At 44.2% G+C, this 26,593-nt stretch overlaps 1 protein-coding gene across 2 annotated transcripts in view; it reads right to left on the minus strand.

The window, feature by feature from the left end:
• The window catches only part of UPF3A (UPF3A regulator of nonsense mediated mRNA decay), an 819,005-nt gene that overhangs the window by 721,006 nt on the left and 71,406 nt on the right, over positions 1-26,593 (minus strand). For both annotated transcript variants that reach the window (XM_069637115.1, XM_069637114.1), the window contains exon 2: positions 14,457-14,563. In XM_069637115.1, the coding sequence (XP_069493216.1) occupies positions 14,457-14,563 (107 nt within the window). The remainder of the gene's footprint in view (positions 1-14,456; positions 14,564-26,593) is intronic.

A 26,593-nucleotide genomic window follows, 5' to 3' on the forward strand; every position in this document is an offset into this window, starting at 1 on the left:
ATTCTTTAGTGCATTATTGCGGTTTTGTATTCACTTCATTAGTTGAAGTTGTCGCATTACTGAGTTAAATCATGTTGCACACCGATGTGCTGAAAAAGCAGGCTCAGACGCCTACAATTCCATCACCGCTAGTGTGGGCTGAATCTTAAAAGTTGAGTGCAAGTAGGGTCCTGTGTCCCGGGATCCCGTGCTGCGTCTAGTTTTGGAGTTCTATTCCAAATGGTGACAGTTACATATACTTTATCAGAGATCATATCTTTCACCACGGATTCTGTAAAAATGCACCTGCCGGTCCCGGAGACAATTCCGCAGCCTGTACTGTATGCGCAGCTGCAGCATTACTTTCAGTGTGAGAATAACAACACTTTACTTTTTTTGTCATCTCGTGAACAGCAAGGTTGTAAAAAAAAAAAGGGTCCCGGAATAGTTCCGTGGACCACGTCGCCGTATTAATCTTATTGGCATACTACGGCACAAATGTGTCGTTTTGGTTTACCCTAAGTGTGGGTGACTCTTGCCAGCGTGTTGGGATGCAGCGGTCTGAATCGCGCTCCCGTACAACAATGTGGTTGCTAGCAGACGTGCTAATGCCATGTACAAGACATCTTCTGTTTTTGTTACAGGTGCCTGCCTGTGCAGTCAGCCATTTTCTAAACTACATGGTAGATGGGAAATGAAGCTAATTTGTGCCAATTTGGGTCAAACTGAACCAATAAGCGCTTCACTTATTGGTCGCACCTAAACAATCATAATGCTGGATGAAATATTGATGGATTCTTTTATGAGTCACCAGTGTAGTTTGTGTAAATCACCAGTATGGTTTTCCTTGTTAGTGTTGGGAACCATTATGCAGATTGTTACGTGTGTCTAGAAGTTTCCTGCATGACATACGGGAACCAGGGTTTTAAACTTGTTATGTATCATATCCCGGCATGTCTAGGAAGTTATCCACGGTGGTGGGACCCAAACTCTCTTGTTCTTTGCCCAAGGGCAATGCACAGAGAGTGTACTGGTGGGTCCTACACAGTTTTAAGATGTGGTGAACAGACATCCTACTTAATGAAATCGGTAGTTATTGATCGCGTGACTATCGTTCCCTTTTGTCATATATCATCCCTTGTTTGATGTGTGACCGTCGGGCAGAGTATCTTGGTTATACCCCTGGAGTTGGCCCTTAGGCGCTCTATGTCTTGCTAGGTGCAATTTATGATTCTAGGTTGTCATATCAGTTCATCAAATATGTAGATAATTCGGCTTCATGAAGAGATAGAGCCAAGGATGTGCTGTTATTCAGCAAATTTGGTGCATTTATTTGAGAAGAGGAGTATACATTTTTTCAGGTATGGAAGGTATAGGCTTCAGTGACGTCAAAGACTTTACTGGCGCCGACATAGAAGGGGCACTCGACTTCGAAGGGACAGCCGGCGTATGTGGCGCAGCTGGTTTAGAAGGTTTCAACGTTGACGTCGGCGTAGAGAGCCTGACAGGTTGAAGACACAGCTGGCGTCCGAGGTCTCGCTGGTGTCGAGGACCTCGACCTCAACTTTTCTTTGCGCTTATCATCAGATGAAAGCCTCGAAGACCTTGAGGGCTCCCGATGTTTGTCAAGCCGTTTTTCCGGGCTCAAGGGCGTGCATGATTTCGTGCAGACCTATCCTTACCAGCTTGCTTTGAAGGCTCGGTAGAAGCATGACCTCGCTTTTTTCGAAGATTTTCAACATTTTCTTTCGGAAAGCTTCCCATTCAGCTGAGGTAGATTTTTTTGTGGGACAAGCAACCCTTTCAGGGGAGACATCGGACAAAGTAGTTGACGAAGGCGACCTCCGTTGCCTTCTCTTTGAATTCTTAAAAGATGACGAAGAGGAAACTCCTGGACCTAGAGCGCTTTGCCTTCTTGCTCCGAGAAGAGTCGCCTCTCGACTCATCGGTCAAAGGCCTAGCGGGTCGGGTCTTGGGGGATTTGGGGATTTTTCCCTACCTGGAGTTTCCCCTTCTGCTCCCTCAAGGCCTTTCCCATCATGGACTGGCACTTGGAACAACTGGATGTGTCATGGTCCTCCCCGAGGCACCACAAGCAGACAGTGCAGGTCAGTAAGAGACATCTTGGACCCACAGTCTCAGAATTTTTGAAAGTCGGTCTTCGGTGTCGATGGAGTCAAAGATTAAGACACATCAAAGAATTTGTCAAAAGAAACCATCACAAACGAGGCACGCAAAATTTCGTTGTCGAAGCAAATGCTGTCGCAGAAAAACGGAACTGAGGCCAACGGGCGCCATGTGTGCTACACTCGAAGAATGCCTTCTTCTCCATTCTATTGCACCCAGTGCACCCAAGTTCAAGATACGCGACAGCGTTTAAGTTTTGGGGAACCAGATTTGAGCACTGTAGGCTGTCCCAAGGGTACTGTGAGTCACCTAGCATTTTTAATTGAGAGATCCAAATGGACCTGAGTAACTTACACATGCCAGCACAGTGATCCAGTATGTTGACGATTTGCTGATATGCAGTGAGACAGAGGAAGAGTGCAGAGCAGATTCGGCGAACCTTCTAACACTTCTAGTAGACAAGGGGTAGAAGGTGGACAAAGCAAAATTGCAATATTTTCAGGAAGAGGTTGTGTACCTGGGACAGATAATATCAATCGAGGGGCTTAGAATAACCCCAGAAAGGGTACAAGCAATTCACTCCAGCACACATCCACACACAGTGAAAGAAATGCAGAGGTTCCTGGGACTATGCAACTATTGCAGGGAATGGGTGTTTGATTATTCCACATACAGAAAACCCCTATTGCAGGGCCTCATAAAAGCTGTAAAAGATAAGAGGGAATTAAAATGGTCATCGGAAATGAATGAGAGCTTCACAGAGCTAAAGGACGCACTGTCCCACGTGCCAGTGCTGGCCACCCCAAACTACAGCAAAAAATGCTATCTGTACTCACATTCAGATGGCTCAGTGATGAGTGGTACTCTAGACCCAGTGATGCAGGGACGCTTCCCGTGTGAACAAGCATTCGCGGCTGCAGTGTTTGCCATAGAGAAGGCAGATACAATCACTATGAGGTACCCCGTAGTACTGTACGTGGAGCACTCATTTGCCATCCTGGAAAAATCCAAAAGCACACTAACAACACAGAGAGCATCAGGTTATGAAGTTATACAGAGCAACCCAGCCATTGAGGTAGTGAGATGCCGTGTAGTAAACCCAGCAACATACCTAACAGAACCGGTGGAAGAAAGGGACTACATGCACATGGACAGAATCGAAGGGAACACACAGATTAAAGAAGGAGAGATAGAAGGGGCAGACATGGTTTATACTGACGGGTCATCAAGTATAGACCCTGATACTGGGAGGAGACATATTCGTGCAGTGGTAGTATGTTACAGGAATGGGGAATATGTATTCGCGTCCCAAAGTCGATTACCATCACATTACTTAGCAAAGGTGACAGAGTTGGTAGCTATGATCAGTGCACTAAATTTGAAGGAAGGACATGCAGATAATATATTCTCTGACTCTGCCTATGTTTCATCAACAATACATTAAGGATTGGCATGATGGGAAAGAAGGGGGTTCAGGAGAAGTGACGGGTCCCCAGTGCAACACGCAGGGTTTCATGTGCTCTAATCGAAAAATGTTAGGACGAATACTTCAACTGAACATTTTTACTGAAAAAACATTGAATTTTCTTTTTTTTTTTTTAATGTGAGGGTGTCCCGCCCAACCCCCCATTTCTCTATGTTTGTAACCCCACCCCAACCCCTTCTGCACCCGTTTTTACCCCATTACCAGCCACACATACATTTTTTATTAAAAAAAAGTGTTGTTTTTCCATTAATAATGTTTAGTTGTAAAATGCATTCGTTATTACATTTTCGGTAAAATCACTGTATACCAACACGCAGAGCTGCTTGGACAACTAATTGAGGCACACAGGAAAACAAGAGCATGAAGAAGCCTACTTATCAGAAGGGAGCATAAGGTGGTACCCAGAGGAAAAGGAAAGAACACAACTTACCGTAGCAGAAAGAAAGATGGGTCGAGAGGAAGAAATAGGGGAGAGTTTTAGCACAATACCCATTGTCCAAATGATAGAGCTGCAAGTAGAGGCCCCAAAAGAAGAAAAGGATCTATGGATACAGCGTGGGTGCTCGCTCTCAACAAATCGACCCAATCTGGAGGCAGAATAGCACAGGAAAGCCTGTAATGCCCAAACTATTGCCAAGTATAGCACTAGAACAGCTGCACTTCCCCACCCATTTATCCAAAGAAAATATAGCGGCAGAAATAAATCAAGGGTGGTATGTGCCAAATTTGCATGAGAGAGTGGCAGAGTTCATGGGAAACTGTATAACCTGTCAACAATTTCTGTCTGGCCATACTGTGAAAACCATTAGGGGAACAATACCTCGGCCGGAAGGGCCCTTCTGGCACTAGCATATCGACTATGTCGACATGCAAGACAGATGTGCCTCTTATAGGTACATGATCACTGTTGTCTGTCCATCCTCACGTTGGCTTGAGGCGGGACCCTGTGCAAAAAATGACGTGAAATCAGCAGCCAAATTCTTGGTGAGGGAGGTGTTTCCAAGATGGGGGATGTGTGACGAAATAAGGCCAACATTCCGCCAGCAAACTATTTACAGAGGTAACTTGCCTCTTGGGATAAAACATAAACTTTGCACAGTGTACCGACTGCAAGCAAACGAGAAAGCACGCTTGGCGAAGCAAACATCGTCATTATGCCAAAATTGACTTTATTGCCTCTTATTGGTGCTTTTTGCTCTTCGCAACTCACCTGGTGCGGATCACATTTGACTCTGCATGAAATTGTAACGGGTAGGAGGGTGCATGCACCTGTCACTCCTACATGTTCAATTACGGATGCTAACCCTAGCTCAGAGATCCTCAGCAATGAAATGAAAAATTACTTAATAGAAATTACAAATGTGCTCCACTACATCTCCATGACCGGTCCAGTGACCTACATGTCGGCAGACCAACGCTGAAGAGTGCACAAGTGCCCACCGGGAGGAGAACTTTCCGCAAGCACAGTCCGTCTATCCCATAGACAGAGTTCTCATCCGCAATGTTGTAAGAAGGTGGAAGGAGCCCAGGTTTGCAGCCCATATGAAGGTGTGTACGCAACCCCTGATGACGTTGAAGATCAAAGAAAGGAGGGCATGGATCCACATTTCTGACATCCGCAGAGACAATAGCAGCACAACGGAAAGGCAAGAGAAAAGAGTCACCTGATGGGAAGTTATCATTGACTGTGTGCTGCTTTAAGACTCTATAAGCAGGGAAAGGTACCCTTCTTTCTTGTTTTTAGTAACAACTGTTTGTCTTTGGCAAGGGATCCGCAGATGCTGGGAACCGATGGGCTTGGCGACCCTGGGAAATATATAGCAGGAAGGGGTGGCACTAGACTTTCAGAGATTGATTGAGGACACCGGGGTGCATAAATACCAACACATTACCTACATTAGAATCATTAAACGAGTGCGAGAAAGGTGGCAGGAGGCAGTGCTTGCGGAACAACCTGATGCAACCACTGAGACGATGTATGATGTTTTGGAGGGTGGGCACGAAATATCCCGTCTGTATGAGTTGTTGGGGACTAGGGTGGGAAAGGAGCTGATTCAACTGAGGCGAGACTGGGAGGAGGAGGTGGGAGAACCCATGTCGGATGGGCAATGGGATAGAGCTCAAAGATATCATAAGAAGGTATCCCGAAATGCGAGGTTTCAGCAGATCCAGTTGTATGTTACTCATAGGGCATACATGACCCCCCGGAAGATTGCCAGGTTTGGAGGCCCGGTGGCACAGAAATGCCCACGTTGTGGGGAGGCGGAAGCTGGGATGTTACACATGTTTTGGGCTTGCCCGGAGGTGGGTAGGTTTTAGACAGATCTGGAGATGCGCCTAGGGGAAAAAGGGATCATGCTGGAGGTAGAGTTAGCCTGGGCGTGCAAGCTGGGGGGGATTTACCAGACCATGCAACCTGAAGCACATCAGCAAGATGAAAGATCTGGCCTACATCCTGGCTAAACAGAGAATTGCAACGTGCTGGAAAGCAGCCCAACGAACTAGAATTGAGATGTGGTGGGCGGACCTGATGAAGTGGGCAGAGGCAGAAACGACTGCTTGGTATGAAGCAGTCAGCAGGTGGGGCCTCTAATAGCATGAAGACAACTAGTGGCCTCGATGGTGGGACCCTCCCAGGCCGACCATAGTGAGGATGATACGGGAGAGATAACTGAAGTAGACACGCCTGGAGATAAATAATACAGTGACATGGAAGCAGGGGCTCGAGTTCTGGGGTGGGGGGGGAGGACCGACACGTCTAACTTGTAACACAATATTGTGAAGCGTATATGTGGATGTCCTCAATGTTTGTATTGTTTGGAGTATTATCAATAAAATAAAAATATATATTTTTTTAAAACTTTGTCTTTGGGCTCTGACTAATCTATCTTTCAAGTTGTGTCCTCTTTTAAAGGCCATCATAGTCGCCTTTGGAAATAACTCGACTAACTCTGGGTCGTTGTGTAGTAGGCCCCAGTTTTTCTAATAATTCTGCTCGTTTGGAAGCTCTAGCGTGAATATTTAGAAATATAGAGAAGAGGTGTAGATTTATTTATATTTCACCTTGGGTGTGAGGAGTTGTTCCCTACCCAGTTTGGTTGATATTTCCACTGCTGTTTCTAATGTCTCCTCCGGGTATCCCCTTGTTTCAAAGCAGTCTATAAGATTGGAGCATTCTAAGTCCAAACCTGCTGGGTCTGAAATAATCCTTTCAAGCTGCAGCATCAGACTTCTCAGCATGGGTTTAGGGTGGAAACTCGCATAATGTAACAAGTTGTTTACGTCAGTTGGTTTATGGTAGATCGTGGTGGCAATCTGTCTTTCATGGATAATTAGTTCTACATCAAGGAAATGTAGAGATGGTGCTCCTACTTCCATTGTGAATTTTATTTTGTGGTGTACTTTATTCAGATAGTCAAAAAATAGGTCTTATTCAGTTCTTGCGCCACACCAAATCCCAATTATGTCATCAATATAATGTTTCCAGGTGAGTAACTGGTGACCAGTGCTGATGATCCAGTACATATTTCTTCTCAAAATGGTACATATAGGTGTTAGCGTACACAGAGGCCATCGCTGACCCCATGTATGTTCCTACCATTTGACCATAGTATTTGGCTGGAAGCGGAAGTAGCTGTTATTAAGAATCAAGTCCAATAATTCAACAGCAAACTCAGGGTTTCCTTTGATCTCTGATGAATTAGAGAGTAGCCATAAGACAGCCTGAATACCTTCATCATGTGGGATTGATGTATAAAGACTACAAACGTCGATACTGAATATAATACACTCATCACTGAGAGCTCTTATGTCCTGTAAGCAGTTCAAAAGGTCTGTTGTATCTTTCAAGTATGTGGCAATTGCTTGTATCAGTGGTTGAAGCAGTCGATCCAAGTATATGGCCAGTGTGTCAAACACACTATCTGGGCCAGCAACAATTGGTCGCAGTGGTGAATTTAAAGGGTTCTGGTGCAGTTTGGGCAAACCATACAAGACAGATGCGATCGGGTATTTATTTATTAGAAATTGACTGGTTTTGTCGCTAATCCAACCATTTTCTCTTGCATTGTCAACAGTTATTTCAATGATAGTTTTAATTTTCTGTATAGGGGATCATGATCAAGTTTAGAGTACGTGGTCTCATCATCGATGAGTTCCAAACATTTATGAATGTAATATGATGAGTCCATTACAACGATGGCGCCTCCTTTATCAGCAGGTTTGATTGTCAAGTCCTCATCTCTGGCCAATAGTTCTACATGTTCGAGTTGATTATTTCTTATGTTGGCGGGGGTGTTTCTTTGGTAGTTAATCCGTTTTAGATCACTCAGGACACTCTTTTTCAAATAAATAAAGGATAATGTTTTGAATGAGAGGATCGAATGAACTTTTAGGGCTCATCTCTAGGTTGTCATCCATTTGGGTAGTGACTTGCTCATCCATATCGGTCTCAAAGAAGATCTTCAATATTAGTTTTCTCAGAAGTCTATGAAGGCAGATTTTCTCTTCAAAAAGTGAGGTGTTACTTGTGGGTACAAAGGAAAGTCCCCGGTTTAATATATTAAGTTGCCCACTTGTCAATGATTTGCTTGAGATGTTAACCATGAGGTTCTCAATCACTTGTTCTTTCCTTTTTGGGGTTTTCTTTTTGTTTGTCCCGCAAACCTAAAAAAACTCCTGTTATGTCCTTTGATCCTCCCAGATGTGATTCAACTGGTCTTGATGCAGACATGATTGGTGGGCTGTTGTTGTGTCCTGTCTTGCCTAATGGGTTCTCCTATGCTTCCACGGCTGCTGTCACTGCCAGAGTTGAGTGTGTTTGGATTGTGAGGTCTATTCCTATTTTGATTCCGATGTTCATAATATTCTTGCCAGTTATAAACAATATCTTTTTAAATAGTCAAACGCATCCCTTTTAAACTTTCTCAACTTCCTCTGTTCGATGTCGGATTTATATCCACTTAGTTTGTGGTTGATGTCTTCTAAGAGTTGATTTAACTCCTGTGTTGATTTAAATTCTGATAACTGGGTTTTCAAAGCGGTTATCTCAGTGTCTATTGATGTTAGTGACTTGGATAATTCCTCAATGGTGCATTTAGTTTGTGTATAGATTGTAAATAACAGCCACTTTGTTTCAGATCAACATATCATCTAATGTTTGAACCTGTTAAAATATCTCATATGACTACTATCTTTGGAAGATGTCAAATAATTGCTTTGGAATGTCAAATAATTGCTTCTGCTTGATATATGGATGTTAAAATATGAAACGCATTGTAATCATGTTTGAAAAGTGGCCTCCCTTAGAGTATTGCGTTTTTAGAACATTGTGAACAAGGGATCTTCTAAAACTGTCTTCCGTTACTATGCAATACTATGCATCACAGACATGTGTCTGTATCTTGTATGTCAATAATGTTACAAAGCCCTCCTTGATCTTTACGTTTTTCCACTTGCGCTAATATAAATACAATACACTGTGCCTTTTTCGAGGTCTCCAGACATTTTTTAATTAATGTACAAAGCAGTAACATTTATTAATGGGGATTTTATATCTGCTGTACATATTTTTCTTGATTTAATTGCCCATGTTTTAGGGACTTATTGCAGTATCTACAGGTATTGTCATTGAACATATACCAGTGGGTGATTTATGCCGTTACATTCTTTCGTCTGTTGCAGAGAGCACTAGAATTATTTATCCTTGTAATTCATCCTTTTTGTTCTGTCTCTTGACAGCTGATATATTTCAGTGTATATCTTCGGTTTCACCCACTGCGGACAGCGATGTTCAGAACATTTGTCCCCTCAGCCTCTTTTAAATGTGTACTCTCAACTCATCTTTATTGCATTATAGGATGGCCTACCTTTTTGGATACCGGCAATGTTTAGTCCACTTTCTGTTTCTATGTATTTGACACCACTCTAGGCCGTGTACGTGGCACCTTTGGAATCCCTAGTTACCATATCCAAGGACGCTTGAGGCATAGTCCCGTCGCGGTTCGATTCTTATATCGGATCTGCAGATGTATGACTCACTTAGTTTGTCTAATATCAGTCAGAGTGGAAGCCTTTTCTGTATAACATTAGCACCAATGTTCCTTCACTTCGGATTTACAGCTAATCTACATCCCACATTATGGGCATCAGAGTCTCGTGTTTGCTTCATGAACCATGTTGTTCTATCTCCATGACAGCGTTCTTTTCTGACCGCGTTGGACGGTCTCCATGACAGCGGCTTCTGTACTGCTGGCTGTGTGTTTGGTGCCCATTTACAGCTGCTCTTCTGTAGGTAAGCAGATACGTATTGACATTTTTGGTTACTGAATAGTTAGGTATAGGTAAAAGTAAGATATATACTTGCTTCACTTCTCATTGTACCTTCTCTCTATTTTTTCTGAATAGCTTTATAACCAGGCATGGCATGTTGCACGCTTCTATCAGAGGGCTAAGTCCATGGCGTCCCTACAGACTACTTATAAATCACCTTAGACAGGGTTCATAGCAACCCGTGAAATTAACTTGGAATTGTTTGAAGGTACACTCAATAATTTTGTTGATATATCTGATACGGTTGGGATATAGGCTTCTATGTCTAACATCCTCTTGTTTCCCGACAGGGACCCGAGCTTGAGATATTTCCATATTCTCTCATATCTATGAGATAACCTTTGTTTAATTTGCGCATGTCATGAGAAGGAGTTGATAGATTTGCACATCTACTTGTGGAATTAGAGTTAGGCTTGAACTATATACAAATGTGGCATGCTATTTATTCACTACCATTTAGTTTCACCTAGATTAAAAACCTTTCATCTAATCTCTTTCTTGCTAGGTACTGATCTGTACCAGGCCGCTGTCTATGGAATGACGCTTAACCTTGAGACTTCCTGGAGCTTGTTCTTTACAATTACACAGGTTTTTCTGCATACTTAGGTGAGTAACCATCAGCTTTGGTTACTAGTGATTTCACAGCCCAGTGTACTTCTTGTGCACATCATGTTTTTTTAGGTCTTTCCATATGTACAGCAGTTATAACCCCTGATGGATACACATACTGCATGTAGTTTCTAAACTTTCTAGGTCGAGATCTCTATAATTATCAATACACCAGTGGATCCCGATGAGCTAAACTTTTAGTGGAGATTTCTTCACTTACTTTTCTTACTGAACCATAATTTGTTTGTTTTTTTACTTGATTTACAAACCCAAGTGAGCAATGAGGGCTTTGGCATTTGCATTGTCTTTAGATTTGCCATTTGCGAATGTGTCTTAATGATTATAAATGACCTCCCTCAACATATACACTCTTTACTGCAATGTTTATAACCTGTAAACGGTTGAGGCTTTTGTTTTCATATATAATAACCCCGATTCAATATTCTGATAATTAATCTTCTGTATCAGAGCATGAATTCTAGGTTACTCATGATAACAAAAAATCTTCTGTTCTTTTCTCTTTTCAACGATATCTACCATCAACCATCAACAGTTCAATCTAGGCTTCTGATGAAGAGGGATCACCCTTGAAACGCGTAAAGCCATTGTGTATTGAACTAGAGAAATATGTGTTTGCTTGTTGTCACATTTATAATGTGATTAAAATTCTCGTGTATTTTACACAGTCTGTGTTCTCAGAATATATATTTTTGTGATTTTACATTCTTAACAGTAACTATTGAATTCATGTATATACCTATGTACACCTATGTGAACCTTTCCCTATGACAACCACCTTTTAGGTGGATTGTAGACAGTGTGCAAGGGATGGGAGGGTTCCCAATTTTGGATCCTCTTTCTTTTTAAATTTCTTTAGATGAAAAACATCGCCCATTTACATAAAACCGCTCACACAATACTCTTTGTGTTTCAGAGCAAACAGAACGGTGGCATTGGGGATGAACACCGGCTGCAGGACGAAGATGAGCATTGCGGTTTTGCAAAAAGGGACAGCGGCAGTGATGGACGTATGGTGGGCCTGTGACACAGGAGCGTACATCTAGCTACCACCAGGTTGGGGAGGAGTATGTGCACTCGTGACCCTCCAAAGCCCTACATTGGTGGTGCCTCGTTCAGAGTTAATGCCATTCAACGAACTATCCACACAGACATTGAAGCATAAAACAAAAGCGTCAATTGAAATACAAAGCGAACAGCTGTAGATAACAAGGAGGAAGAAGAGAGCAAGTAATTACGTCTCAGCAGAATCCACACAGAGCCTGAATGCAATTCCACCACATTTGAGACTCTTTAACAAGGTGTCAGTGTTCTTTAGCTCGCTCCTGCTTCCCAGGGTGCAAATAGCCTCTAATACAAAGTAGCTTCAAATTACATGTTACGAGCTGTTCCAATTGGCTAATGCTAATGAAAAAAGACTGAATGCAGTGCAAGAAGAGTTTTGGGCCCTACGTCTGATGGCCTTGCAGAATCAGTACTTGTTGGACCATATGACTGCAATGGAGGGCTGCGTGTGCCGCAAGATCGGAAGTACATGCTGCACAGCAATATCGGCAAATGATACTGCCAATAGGACACTCACGGAAGCTCTGCAGGAGACACGAACGATACATGAAAGGATGATACAAGAGACGCACAATACCACGTCAAACACCTGGCTCGATTCTTTATTTGCCAGGGTTCTAGAATGGCTGGGAGGGATGTTCAAAATAACTGCCCCTATGCTCGTCGTGATGATTGTTGCTATCCTTGTCGGTCGGTGGGTTATCGGGCAGTGCCAATGTCACAGAAGAAAAGCAGGATACATAATGACAGAAAATAACATTCAGCATGATAAAGAGTTAGATGAGGAGCCACCAAGTGTGAATGAGAGTGAGAATGATGAAGAGCACCACCACCTAATTTAGAGAACTAGGACGGACTTTGGGCCGAATGCTCACCAGAAGGTAAAGAAGATATTAGTGTTTGGAGAATACCTTGAACGGTACTAAGAGGAGGGGGCATGAACAGGGTCACAAGTGTATGGGTGCACAAGTAGAGGGGCATCGAAATGACTGCGAAAGAGATGTCGATCGAATGATCGATTGAAGTCGGGAATGGATAAAAGGTGCTACTCCAGCACCAGATAGGGGTGGGGCGTACCTACCACCTGCGGGAGTAAGCAAGAAGGGATAGGGCACCTTCTAGGGTGACGAAACGGCACACAAACGAACTGTAGTTAAGCCTTGAATGAAGGCCTTGCAGGGAAATACGGGGGCAGGGGTGCACTGTGTATGCCATCGGGCCAGGGAGCCAATGTAGATTACCATGAGATAGGGAAAATCCTGCGTAAACACACTCAGCAAAGAGACCCCCAGGTTGGGCCTCGCCCGGGAAACCTGCCTTGAACACATAATGAACACATCCAGATTCGGGAGAGGGGAGACGAAGCTCAGGCTGCGTGTCATGGGCAGATCAAAGTAGCTGAGACAGCACTCGTGATATAATGATGGGGCGGCAAGCCAATCCCACGGGCACTCAGTGGTAGAGGAGAAGTGGCGCAGAGCCAGAGAACCGTTCACCTAGCCACAAGGGCCTTTTGGCAGGTGGATATAGAAACGGGGAAGCTGCACAGAATGGCATGCCCGGGAGGACCAATCAGACAGTGCGTTTCTATGTTACTGGGAGGTGGCCAGCCTTCAGAGTATCCAGCATAAGGTCTGCGAAGGCCGTTATTCAGCAGGTGCTGTGTGAATGTCTCCCTTCCCACCAGAAGCAGGGTGTCTCGTGTTCCTTTTCCGCAATGGTGCTGACCAATGGCAGAATAATAAAGTCCCAGTGGTCAGCACAAATGTTAATTTACTAATTCCAAATAGTTTCTGGGAGGTGTGAGAAACGATGTGGCGCCACATGGTGAGGCCATGTTTTGGGGTACTGTTGACCTGATTGCTCCAATCACGTTTTACTAAAATACACTTTGCAGTAAGGATATGACGCAGTATAGCCAATGAGCTTCATGGGAACATTGGAAAGTATGAACATTTGAGCTGCAACTGTTTCTAATGCTGTGACCTTTGTATTCCAAGTATAGAACTAATGTCCGCTGTATGCCAAGATGTCAGCTCTCAACCTTCAGTTCCAGTCCACTGTTCTGATTGATTTGTGCTTGCCCATCTGTAATAAACAGTGTTCATTCTTGCCCGGTGTGTGTTCCTTTTTGGATTACTATTTTATACGGTGGGATCAGAGGACCCCTGATACAAGGTTATAAAAAATGTCCAATTCATTCTAAATGAAACCTACAAAACATAGCAGTGGCTCAGACACAGCATGGGTACAAACACAAGATCCACATTTGTTCTACAGCATCTATGACACCTTTCTTAATACAGTGGGGAGATTTGGGCTCATCAAACTGGCTCTATCACACACAGTATACATTGTTTAAGAGAGGTACAAACATACAGAGCCCCATAACAGGTACCGTCTTAACAGCCCCCAAGGGAAAATGTAGTTCTGTCTGCATATGCAAGTCTCAGGGTTAATGCTGCAGCAGGGCACCATGAACACTCCAATGCTACATCAATCAAGAGCCCTGCAACTATTCAGGAATCCCAGTAGTACAGAGCACCCCCACCACATGTATTGAGCCAGCAAGGGGCATTCCCCAGTCTGCAGCCAGTCAGGTACAAGAAGTATCACCTTTGGAGGGGTTGGAGGAGCAACAAGGGCTCATCCCATGGCCCAGCAGTCAGCTAGCCAATCACTGAGAGGAGCCTCCCTCTGATTCATTGTGATTTCAATTCTTAGGCACAGAAGTAAAATAGTCTGACATTCTCACGCAGTTGACTAACCGTATCTTGTTCGGTTAGCAAATGCAAGGCAATATCTGTAATTTTCTCTGAGCAGATGTGATGAGTCTCCTCACCTGGGATCAGCGGCGCAAAACTCAAAGTAATCATGAGCAGGTAAAGGGTGTAACTGCTCTTCCAGTTGCTCTTTAGTAATGCTGGGAGGAAGTCTACGAATGACTACCTGTTTGGAAAGAAAATTCAAGACAAGGAATAGATTAACAACATTAGTCAAGTTAGAGGACATTGCACAAACACAAAGTATTGGTACAATGGCAACTACAGCCGTTTTCTTCAATGGTATATAGCCATCATCATATGTCATACAACCTTCACTATAGTGCCGCTATTGCAAAATAGTATGCTACTGCAACAGTAGCAGTATAGTTATGATTACATCTTTAGTAAACATCTTTAGTAACATAGGCCCCAATTGTCCTTGCACTTAGAGCTCAGACAAGATCTACCTAATTCCTGCACGCGTTAAACACCCGAACATAAAATCAACTACAAAAATAGAGGTTTTATTTTCCAAACTCATATAAAATAATAGTATACATCAATCATGTGTGTGATACCCAATACTATGACAGAATTCCATAGTATGCAGCAAAATTGCAATACATTAATTCCCATACTCCATTGAGCTCTCGTTCTTTTACTCTCATGTCATGAAAAACAGTACAAATATTTGACACAAATACAAAACAAGTATTAGCTCCAGTATACTTATGGTTAAATGGCAATTTACGCAAGAAACGGGAAATGTTTTCCTCTATAACTTATCATTATCTATCCATTTTATGGTGGGTTTAAAAAGCATGCAACATATCCTTCTACCTGAAATGCGAGAGTAGAATAGGCCATTTCAGCCAAGCTACACATGCCACAGCAGCATCCAGTAGCCATCCCTAAACACTCACCTCCAGTTCAGACACACTGAGCAATGCATTGTGGGCATGCAAATTAGCTCAAAAGTATGATTTCTGCTGTAGAAAACTGCCTTTGTCTTATAGGGCATTGCAATTTTATTACTAGCTGTATCAACCCAAGGCAGACAGCTCTTAAGGATACAGAAAACCAGATAACATTTCACCTCAATAAGAATCATTAGGGTAGCATAGTATGACATCCTTGTGGTTGGGACATTGGGGTATATTTAGAAAACACATCAATGTTAAGATGATTTTTTTAAAGTGTGAAAAACACCTTCTGCTTGAAATGTGAAAGTAGAATAGGCCATTTCAAGAAAGCCACACATTAAACAGCTCCACACAGTAGACATCCCTGTAGGTTCACTGCCAGTTCAGGGCCACTGAATAATAGATTGTGGGTATGCAAACCTTGTCCATGAAAAATCCCCAAATTTGACAAAAAACTGGTCTGGCCACATACGATAGATGGTGAAGTTGTATGAGCACTCATGTAAAAATAAATTGAAAAATAGTTGTTTTTAATTGGTTTTTCCATAGTCCCAAAAAAGAATGTTTTGGGGAGGCATGTCTCGAAATTGTCTGCTACATTTTTGAGATTTGGCATGCACCTGTCCTGTGTAGTAGGTAGTCATGGATAGTACGCACCCATATGGTACACACCACCACCAACAACATGGGCAGGATAAATGTATGCACACCCGCAATCCACTGTAATGAATCTGGTGATGTCATCACTGCTTGCATGGGGGGACCTTCCCGCATGTGGCCACGTTGAGGCAGACGATTCCTGATCCACACCCTGCAGCTATTTGTTGGAGGATCACATGAGGGGAGACAACCCTCAGGGGAGTAGGGTAGGCACACTAGATCATGTACGATATCCCACTGTTCTATTAGAGTCTAATATCCGCCCCCTTTATCCTCCCATTTTTGAATGACTTATAGTAACGCTGACTTAAAACATGCAGTCATGATATGATATGTCATTTATAACGTATAACGTGCCTGTACACAAGTGTTTCTAGGCGTGACAAGACAAGGGGGAAGACAGAAGGAGGACAAGACAAACAATATTACTAGGCCTTGCGTCATTCAGATCGTGCAAATGCAGAGGGACGGGAGAGGGGGAAGTGCCAGGGAGAGGCAAAGGGGAAGTCATGAGCAATAAAACATTTCATGTCCGTTCCCTTTTTCCAGTAACAAATACTGACACGAGGAAGAGGGCCGGAGTAATAAAGATTACCGGAGCCCAGAAGCGCAAGCTGCGCTCTAATGTTTATGAGCGCATAATTGGTGCCAGGACATTTAAAACAACGAACCAGCTGATGAGAGGAAGACACTGGCTGGAGAAGTCCTTCCCTCTCGGTACCAACTGAGGGACCACTGGGTTGGCGCAAGGTCTGTGGAGCCAACCGGCTCAGAGAAGAGACAGAGAAGAGCAGACTGCAGGGGAAGGTACGCTCCAAGGGTGCCAGAAGAAGAAGAAAGGCTTCCTGGTTTACACAGGTACCGAATGGCATTCTCCACGCTGCTTGAGCCCAGAGAAACCCAGAGCAGGCGAGCGGGATCCGCGAGGGGCACAGACGCCATGAAGCAGAGGTGGCTAACCTGGAGAAAGGAAACGGGATGCTGAAGAGCCTCTGTAGGCTTGCCGTGGGAGACTCAAAGCACGCCACAGAGAGCCTGTGAGTCCACACTCAAGGGAAGCGGGGACGCCGGGGCAATTCGGCAACCATAACAAAGGCCAACAAAAGTAAATGAAGTATATGAGAAAGAACAGGACTCAATATATCTTAAAGAGACAGAACAGAATAAATATAAGAAAAATATAAGACTATCAAATTTGTAAGTCTGAGCAGTGTATCTATGAGACAAGTCCTGGCAAGAGAGTATATCAGGCAGATTCAATTTGCAAGAGTATTCATATGAGAAAAACCCTGGCAGGAGAGTGTACCAGACAGATTCAAGTTGCAAGTGCATTCCGTTCTGCTCCCTCCTTTCCTGTCGCTCTCTTGGCCCTCTTCCTTCTCCCACCTTTGAGGCTAAAAACCACTGGGTCATCTTTGACTCCACTCTCTCCTTCTCTCCTCACATCTCTGACGTCTCTAAGAAGTTACACCACCAGCTGCACCTCCTCAGAGGTATTCTTCCCTTCCTCTCCTTCCCCCAGAAGCTCACGGTCTCCAGAGCTCTGGCTCTCTCTAAGCTGGACTACTGCAACAGCCTCTTTCTAAATCTGCCTGCTTCTACTCTCCACCCTCTGCAACTCATCCAGAACAGGACTGCGAGACTTGTCCTTGGCCTCAAGCCCAGCGATTGTATCTCTCCAGGACTGAAATCTCTGCACCGGCTCCCAGTGGCTGCGAGGATTAAGTTCAAAACCCTCTGCATTGTCCACAAGGCTTTCTGGGGCTTGCGGCCTCAACACCTCCAATTGTCTCTTTCTAAATATCTTCCTTCTCAAGCTCTTCGCTCATCCGCTTCCAACTCCTTCAGGGTCAGTCGCTTCTCCAAGCAACGAGTTGGTGGTAGATCTCTTTCTTTGCCTGGGGCCTCCCTCTGGAACAGCCTCCCTTAATCCCTGAAACTTGAGGAGAACCATCTCCAGTTCTGGAAGCTCCTCAAGACCTTCCACTTTGCTTTTGCTTTCTCTCATCCTCTCCCCTGCTGACTGAAACTGCTCTGGTCACCTGCTACCCTCTGATCTCGGGCCCCCTTCGACGCCAGCAGCACACCTGCACTGCCTCCCGGGCAACCCCTGGGGGCTGTTTTCTGTATTCCTACAGTCCCCTCCAGATCTTGACACTTGAAGTCTGCACTTACCCCTGCACTTGCCACTAGCTGGCCGCACTTTTGTCTATTGTTTTTATTTATTTATTTTCTACTGTTGATCCTATGTAATGCACTGAGAATAGGTATACGTAGACGGGTAATATGTTCATTTTAATTGTTGTCATTCGCCCATACCACTACAGTATTGTCGGGCACCATCTCCACTATAAGTAGACGGGTAATATGTTCATTTTAACTGTTGTCATTAGCCCATACCACTACAGTATTGTCGGGCACCATCTCCACACATCTCCCTTTATGGTCTTGAGTAGTGGATCATAGTTTAATTTAGAGATTTTAAATAGATCTCTTGGTATGAGTATGCCCAGGTATCCAATTGCGACATTCTCTACCCGCTTTCCGAGAACTCTAATCCTAATATCCAAACTGCAAACGTTCGTCAGCACCGGCAAGATGCTTGATTTATACACGTTGTTCATTAGGCCAGTAAAAGTTCTGAATATGTTAATCAATTATAGCAATTCTGGGAGGGAAGTATGTACATCCTAAAAATAGCCCAATATGTCATCTGCGAACAGGGACAATTCTAACTCCACTTCTCTCCAGTTGATTTCCTTAATCCTCTGATGCTCTCATGTGCATATTGCCAAGGGTTCCATAGTCAGTGCGTGACAATGGACAACCTGTCTGGTTCCTCTGGTTAGGGCAAATGGTGCATAGAGGTATCCGTTTACGTGAAGTCGTGCAAATTGAGCTCTGTACAGAGCAGCTACTTATTTATGAAAATCAGCCCCCAGTCCCATCTTTTCTACAATCATATTCATATATTGCCATTCAACTCTGTCGAAAGCCTTTTCTGAATCGATAGCAATCAGACAGGCATTGAGATTAGAGGTCTGCGAGTAATACATGAGGTTGATAGTTTTTCTGATGTTATCTGACCTCTTTCTTCCACTAATAAACCCCACCTGAACCCCATGGACCAGAGATGGGAGTATATCTTCTAGCCTGTTTCCCAGAATTTTAGCTAAGATGTTGATGTCAGTGTTAAGTAGGGATATGGGTTGGTAAGAAGAGCAAGAAGTTGGGTCCTTCCCCTCTTTATGGATGATGAATATAATGCCCCCCATCATGGTGTCTGGGAGATGTGTCCCCCACTATGACCTCATAAAACACCTTTACCAGATATGGCGCTAGTACTGAGCAATTCATCTTGTAAAACCTGACTGAGAAATCATCGTCCTCTGGTGTTGTGCCCCCCTTCATGTTTTTAATTGTCTGAATCATCTCAATAGAGATAGGAGAGTCTAACGTGTCAGTCATATCCCTAGCTATTCCCGGCATTGGCAATGGCTCAAGAAATTGGCTAATATGTGACCCTTCCTCCTTGTATTCCGATGTTAACAGTTGTGCATAGAACCTCCTACATTTTTCACTGATGCTGTCCATATCATAGTGAATCGGCCCTCCGGGGGAACGGATTGCTGCTACCATTTTGGATCTACGATTCTCTTTCAGTCTCCAGTCCAGGATCTTGCCCGCCTTATCCCCCTTTTTGTAATATGTTTGCTTTAGGAACACCAGGTTTCTCTCCATCTCGTGTATCAATAAGGCTTTAAGTAGTGCCTTATATGCCTTAAGTTATTTCGCCCTTGCTGGGGTCATGTTTATTCAGGTCACCACCTAACTGTATCATTGATATCTTTGCCCTGAGAACCTCCTCCTGCCAGAGCCTCTCGCTTTTCTTGTGTGTTCCAATACAAATTAGGATCCCTCTAATTGTTGCTTTGAAGGCCTCCCAGACCATTTGGGATCCCACCTCCCTGTCATCATTGAGGCTTAAGTATTCATTGATGTCCACCAATAGGGCTTGGGCAACCTCTTTGTCCTTTAGTAGTGAGTCATTATATTCCACCTCCCCCTTTTTGGGGAACGCCACCCCTTACCCATTACCCATTACCACCTGGACCAAGTTGTGATCTGACCAAGGGACAGAAACAATACGAGTATCCATAATATAGCCGTTCAGTGCATCATCCGCCAGGATAAGGGCTATACTTGAAAAGGAGTAATGGGCTTGGGAGCAATATGTCAACAGGGAGTCTACGGTGTAAGGGAGAGTTACAGAATCTATGATCCTCAATTCCCGGTTAATCTGGTTAAATCTGCGGGATTCCCCATCTTTATGTTGGGTTGACCCCCCCTTCTCCCATCCTCTTCCTATCCCTGGTTGAGTCGAAAACTATGTTGAAATTCCCACCCACTACAAGAGGACCTTCGACAAAGAGCTGAAGTTTCACCTTAACCACTTCCCAGAATGAAGCTTATCCTTCATTTGGACCATTTACCGAGCCAAGGGTCATTGTGGTATCTTGTATTTGCCCAATGAGGAATAAAAAAAGTCCCTAAGGGTCCATGAGCTCCCTATCAACTATGAAATCCAAACGATTTGAGATTCATATTGCCACCCTCTTTTATTTTGTAGAAGCCAACACCACATAGAGAGCCCCAATAGTCTTAGCTTTCAGCCACAGTTCCCTGCCACTCAACGAGTGGGTCTCCTAGAGAAATAGCAAGTCAAACTTAGAGCAGGCAAATTCACTGATCACTAGCAATCTTTTTAAGGTAGAGGAATCTATCGACATATCAGCAAGCGTGTCAGCCGGTGTCCAGCCAAAGGATCGAAAAAAAGGGCATTCGATCCTTTTTTTCGAATCTAAAAGGACTGAAAAAAAACGGTTGAATGCTTTTTTTATTTATTTATTTATATATTTTTTAAGTTTAGTATGCATAAAAAGTTTTTTATAAAAAGAAAAAGGGGGTTGGGAGGAACCCTCCCACCCCCAAAAATAAAATGAAAATAATTCGACCCTTTTTTTCGGTCCTTTTGGTGTCGAAAAAAAGGCATTCGAGAAAGGAAACCCTCAGCGGTACCTCACCCCTTTCGCCTTCAGTCATTGCATGAGGGGAACACACATTCAATGTCTAGCCAGCGTAAACGTGGATAGGTCTTCAAAGATCGTGATTGTGGCATTATTATAGGTTATTGGGCTTTCTATTCTAGGTTTTTCAAAGATCTTTGCCTTTTAAGCGTAGTAGTGGAATTGGGTCAGTACCGAACGTGGCCCTCTGGCTCCTCTGCCAACCCTGTGGGCCCTATCGATGGTTGGTTCATCTATGTCAACATCGCCATAGAGGAGCTTTACCACATCTTATACTGCACTCACTATGTCTCTGTCTGTTTCGCCGTCTTACCCCTACCCGAAGAACTCCTACCCGAAGAACCTGAGGTTGTTCCTCCTTTCTCTATTTTCGAAGTCATCCATCTTAAGCCCCAATTCATCTTCAAGTATTTCTACTTCTGTGAGCCTTACGTCTATTTGTGTTCACAGGATGTCCACAGACGATTCATTGGCCTCTAATCCCTGTAGCAAATCGTAAATGATGTGTACACCTTTATCCAGTTTGTCCAGTCTATGCCCGATGTCTGACCCGAATCCTCTGATTTCCTCAAGTAGGGCTGCAATGTCTCATGATTGATACCCCATCCTCTGCCATCTATGCCTTTTGGGCGTAAATCGCTGCGCTTTCTGGTGTCTGCCCCCCTAGGTATAGGAATCTATGCAATGAAGCTCTCATACTCATCAAGGAGGTGTCCAATCATGAGGTTCCCCTTCTTTCTTCTCACCCTTCTCTTGTACTCCAATTGTAAGCCCCTGGGAGGGAGTCGAGGTATGCAACGAGAGCCTGCAGAAATGCTTGAATAATGTGGGAGAATCCTCCCTTAAGTGGGTTCAGTACATGTAGGGGTGGTGTGAGGAACCTGAGGGCATCCTCACTTCTACTCCTCCTAGATCCTCCTCTCAGGTGGCCATCGCTCTTGGATCCCAACCCTGGGGGTGGATATGTGAGGGAGGATCACCTGGGTGGAGGAACCTTGGGGAGTGGGGAGAGGATGTCTTTGGGTGAAACATGGTATCCCCCTTTCCCTTGTCAGAATGAACCGTCCCCTCCCTCTGCCTTCGTAGGTTAGTGTCAGTATTTACCTCTTTCTTACACACAAAATGTCCCACAGCCATTTGCCTTTAAGACTGGGACGAGGAGGAGGCAACTGGGAGTTATGCACACTTCCATTCATTCACACCACTTTGGTACTGAGACGAGTAAGAGGACTGTGGAGAAGTACCATTGCAATAGCCAGGCATGTCCAGCTAATAGGCTTAACTATCATCAGGCAACTGAAGTAAAGGACTTGCACCTGCAGTCAATTAACATGCTGCAGGTGCATAAAAGGGGAGACCGCCAGCAAAGGAAAGAAAGAAACCCGCCTGGAAAGAAGGATGGATGCAGCTGGCAGACGTGGAGCAGGCTGGAAAGGGGCCCGCGGGATGGACGTTGTGTGCAGCAGAAGGGTGAAAGAGACGCCAGGGCCCGAGCGTGATGTGAGAGAATCGAGACACCGGTATTCCCCCTTGCTGTGTATCCACAGCCGGAGCTGAGGTGACTGAAGTTTCCCAATCGCTGCAGGAAGGCCAAAGGACGGCAAGCGATGTTCGCTGGAGCTCCCGAGAAGCACAAGTGGAGCGAAAGGAATCCGGAAAGGAGAAACAAGATGCCCGGAGGAGCGGCCGCATACCAGTGAGTGTAAAGAAGGGAACACTTATACCAGGGCACTCAAGGGGTTGGAAGCAGGCACATGAAAATGCTGAACGAACTGAAAACTATGACAGTTGGTTTTGGAGACCATATTGAGGGTTTTTGAATGCTGAACAAGCTGCAAAGTGTTATCAGTAATTTGAACTGTGTTGGCCTCTTGGGGAAGGGAACCCCAAGGCTTTTAAAGGAACTGTTTTGAACTTGGGGAGGGCGTAGCTGAAAAGTAAGCCAAGAGCTGAAAGAAGCTCACAACTTTATTTGGAACACTGTTTCTTTTGTTGCTGACATCCCTACACATTGTATATCTTTAGTTGTGCGGTGTGAGGAACTCATGGTGGCAACAAGTAAGACAGACACAAGTGATCACAGTTCAAGGGTGTTTATTGAACAATGAATTCAGGTTGGAAAAACGCCTAATCAAAACCTAAATCTAAGATGGGAGCAAGCGTCTACCATCAAATGAAAAATAAGGCAGTCCTACCGGCGTTGTGTCAAATAATTGGCCCTGTACTAAGAAACCAATTGCCAAACCTTACAACTAATACAAAAAAGGGTATGGGATAGTTCTCAAGAAAAGAAATAAGTGTTCTCAATATGTCAGGATGTGGTAGCCTGGGTCTCCCTTCCCCCCCATTTTGAGCACGGGGTAAGGTGGGATCTTGGAGCATAGTACAGTCTCTGGCTTCTCCAGCACGAGACGACAGTTCTAATGGCAGCTCTCAGAAGCTTTTCTAGCATGAGATGACAGTTCAGCTTTTTACCTCTCGAGCTTTCAGCTATCAGGGCCGTCGATGGCCAAGTCTCGTTTCATTTGAAAGTCTCTTGCCTTCGAGGACCTGACGTGTTCAAATAACAAAACAAAAGTTCCTTTAACAAATAAAAGGTTGTTTCCAATGTTCGCTGGGTGATGGGTTCTCCCCTGGCTCCCCCTCTTCTGGGTGCTGACCCTTCTCAATTATCTAATTCCACAAATTATATGACAGTTCTTTTCTCAATGAACTTCTGGGTGATAGCTTCATCACTGGATCTCCCTTGGTTCGACTCAGACCCCTCTTTACTGCCAGCACTTCACCCCTGGATCTCCCTCAGTCAGGCTCAGACCCCTCTTGACTTCACATTCACTTTACTTTCAAGTATTACGGGATTCACGCCCCTTGCTTTTTCCCAATGCAGGATTCACTTCCATTGCTTTCTCTCAACGCAGGATTCACTTCCCTTACTTTCACATAGTTTGCAGATCAAAGTCTTTCGATTGTAGAGGGATTTTACTAGACCTCCTGTATGACCACTTTTGGCGATTCTCCTACGGCCTTCTGGTACCCGTAGTTTCGCTCTGATGGGGATAAACCAGAGTCTCTTGAATTAACACCCACGTGGTGCCGGTTTTCCCTCTGCAGCTTGTCTCCCCTTTAGTCATTTTACAGTTCTTTACATAGTTCATTAAACTTGGTTCAAACTTGCCACTTTGCGATTCTCTCTCTCAACACAGCCCGGGTCTTATCGATTCTCCCCTCGACTCACCGGCTGTAATGAACCGCTTGGCTTTTGGCTTTCCTGGAGTCAAGGCTGATACCATGGGCACGGGAGCCACCCTCGGTTCTGCTGATCGGCATAAGTTTCCATGTGTACCGTTGACATATGCTGCAATACACTTGTGCTATTGTTCGCGGCCTTAGGCTCTCTTCCACGAAGGTTCCGCAGGCCTGGGATGAAAAGGGCAAGATCACTGCTCTCTTCACCACCCTCTCGATTCCTGACGCCTTTCTCCTTCTCTTGAACTGCTGCGCCTGCGTAGCTGTGCCCTCATTCTGTCTGCCGTGCTCGCCTTGCTCGTACTGTGCTCTTTTACTCCACCTTTTATCTCTGTGGGGAAAGGAAAGGGCCGTCAGGTGTGTATGGTTCAGGTTAATTGCCCGACGCTGAGGTGTGGATATGTCAAGTTTTATTACAAGTCTGTAGAGGAGGAGCCAAACCCCCCCCCCCCCCAACCACTTCGTCTACATTGCCTATATGTTGGGAACCAGAGTATGAAAACCGTGCAGTGCCATTGGGAATACCAATACCTAAGGGAATCCTAGAAGCAAGATTCCCATTGATGAAATTATACCTGCATTCGAGGAAGTATGATAGTCGTTTAAATGAGATTCCTGAAGATACAGAGCAAATGAACGGTAGAAGCAAATGGTTACGTCACACTGAGTCGAGCTGACGTACATAGAGGATGCAGAGATATAAGAGAATGAAGATATTCTATAAGGCATCAAGAAAGTATTGAGGATAAGTGACATCTTGGGATCAAGGTGAAGAAGCTTTTGCCACAGAACTGATGAAGATATCAAGTCAATTTGAACAGTTGCAAGAAATGCAGGCAGACAAAGTAATCATGAGTGAGTCGATTGCGGCCAGCGCCTATATATATATATTTAATCAATCAAGTAAAGGAAGGATGTTTCCACTACGCATTATAGCAGTGCTGGACTTAACAAGAAGGCCTAATTTTCAGTGTATCGCAGTTAAAAAGCAGCTTAAATTAGCAGAATGAATCTCAGAAAGCAAAGTTGGATGAGCCAAAGAAGCCAAGGTCTTATCAAACCGGAGCAAACTGACATTGGATACAAATCGTGTGAAAGAACAGAACTCCTGTTCAGAAGGCATGAACAGAACAACAAAGACATCAGAGGTCTATTAGAAAATAGTATTTTAAATGCACAAAGTCTTGATTCCATGGTCTCCAGTCACATGGGAGGATGAAGATGGACGAACGAGATGGTCACACCTACGCATGAGGGCAGACCGTGCCTTCACTCCCTGAATTTCTCAGAGCTAAGAACACTCTCAAGGCCTAGCTTCAAAACACTAACTGACAGTAGACCACTGAGGTGATGATGGATTGAGATGCTAATTGGTGGGAAGGTATGGTTAAGGCAAGCTCACCAGCACCTGGACAGCCAACCTGGATGCTGCTAGACGTAGATGGAAAAGTACTGACAGAGGTTAGAAGCAAACCAATTGTAGAGGACCGCGTAATTAAGGGTCCTAAAGTTTGTCTAACCAATGGGACATTGTACATTTAGTGACTTTCATAGTGGTCATTTTTAGGGAAGGGGTTAGTTGCCCCACCTGATGTTAAGTAGCCAATTACTTTCATTCACTGTCCCATACTAGCATAGAACATATACTTAGATGATTCACTGAGAGCCTATCACTACTGCCCATATGTTTTTGTAGTTTGCCACGTACGATGACATTAGTGACACATAGGTGAACATCATCAATGATGAATATTCCGTATAAGAGATCAGTTTTTTTATTAAATGCACTGAGTAAGAGGATCGAGCAAGTTCGTTGATGTTCGTTGTACTCCCTGTTTTAGACAATTGATATTAAAACAGTTATCCATTTGCCAAACTACCTGAGTCATTTCGATTATTGATGTATGAATACAATCTGCATCCCCATCCATCTCCAGGGTATTGCTACTCATCTGAAAGGGCTAGGATATCCAGTTGACGTGGTAGCAGATAGATGAAGGTTATTAAAAATCCATCGACATAAGTAAACTTTGGAGTTCTGGAAATATTGTACGACCTTTGCCATGCAGCTGACAGGACGTGAAGCTCCCCGTAGATAGTGGTTAGTTTAATTACCAAAACTTGCAAGCTGGGTGTGACGGGTCCCCTGGTTTCATACAGAATCCCCTCCCACGTCTACATGAAGCTGATCGGACAGAAGTTTGAAGAGGAGGTAAAAGAGGCTTACGATCCAGAGAGTCGGAAGACAAACATGCAAATGGTGAGTAAAAACTAAGAAGAGTGGCAAAATGATGTATG

The sequence above is a fragment of the Ambystoma mexicanum genome, chromosome 7p (assembly GCF_040938575.1).
Source record: "Ambystoma mexicanum isolate Mex_15411 chromosome 7p, UKY_AmexF1_1, whole genome shotgun sequence".
Taxonomy (NCBI): domain Eukaryota; kingdom Metazoa; phylum Chordata; class Amphibia; order Caudata; family Ambystomatidae; genus Ambystoma; species Ambystoma mexicanum.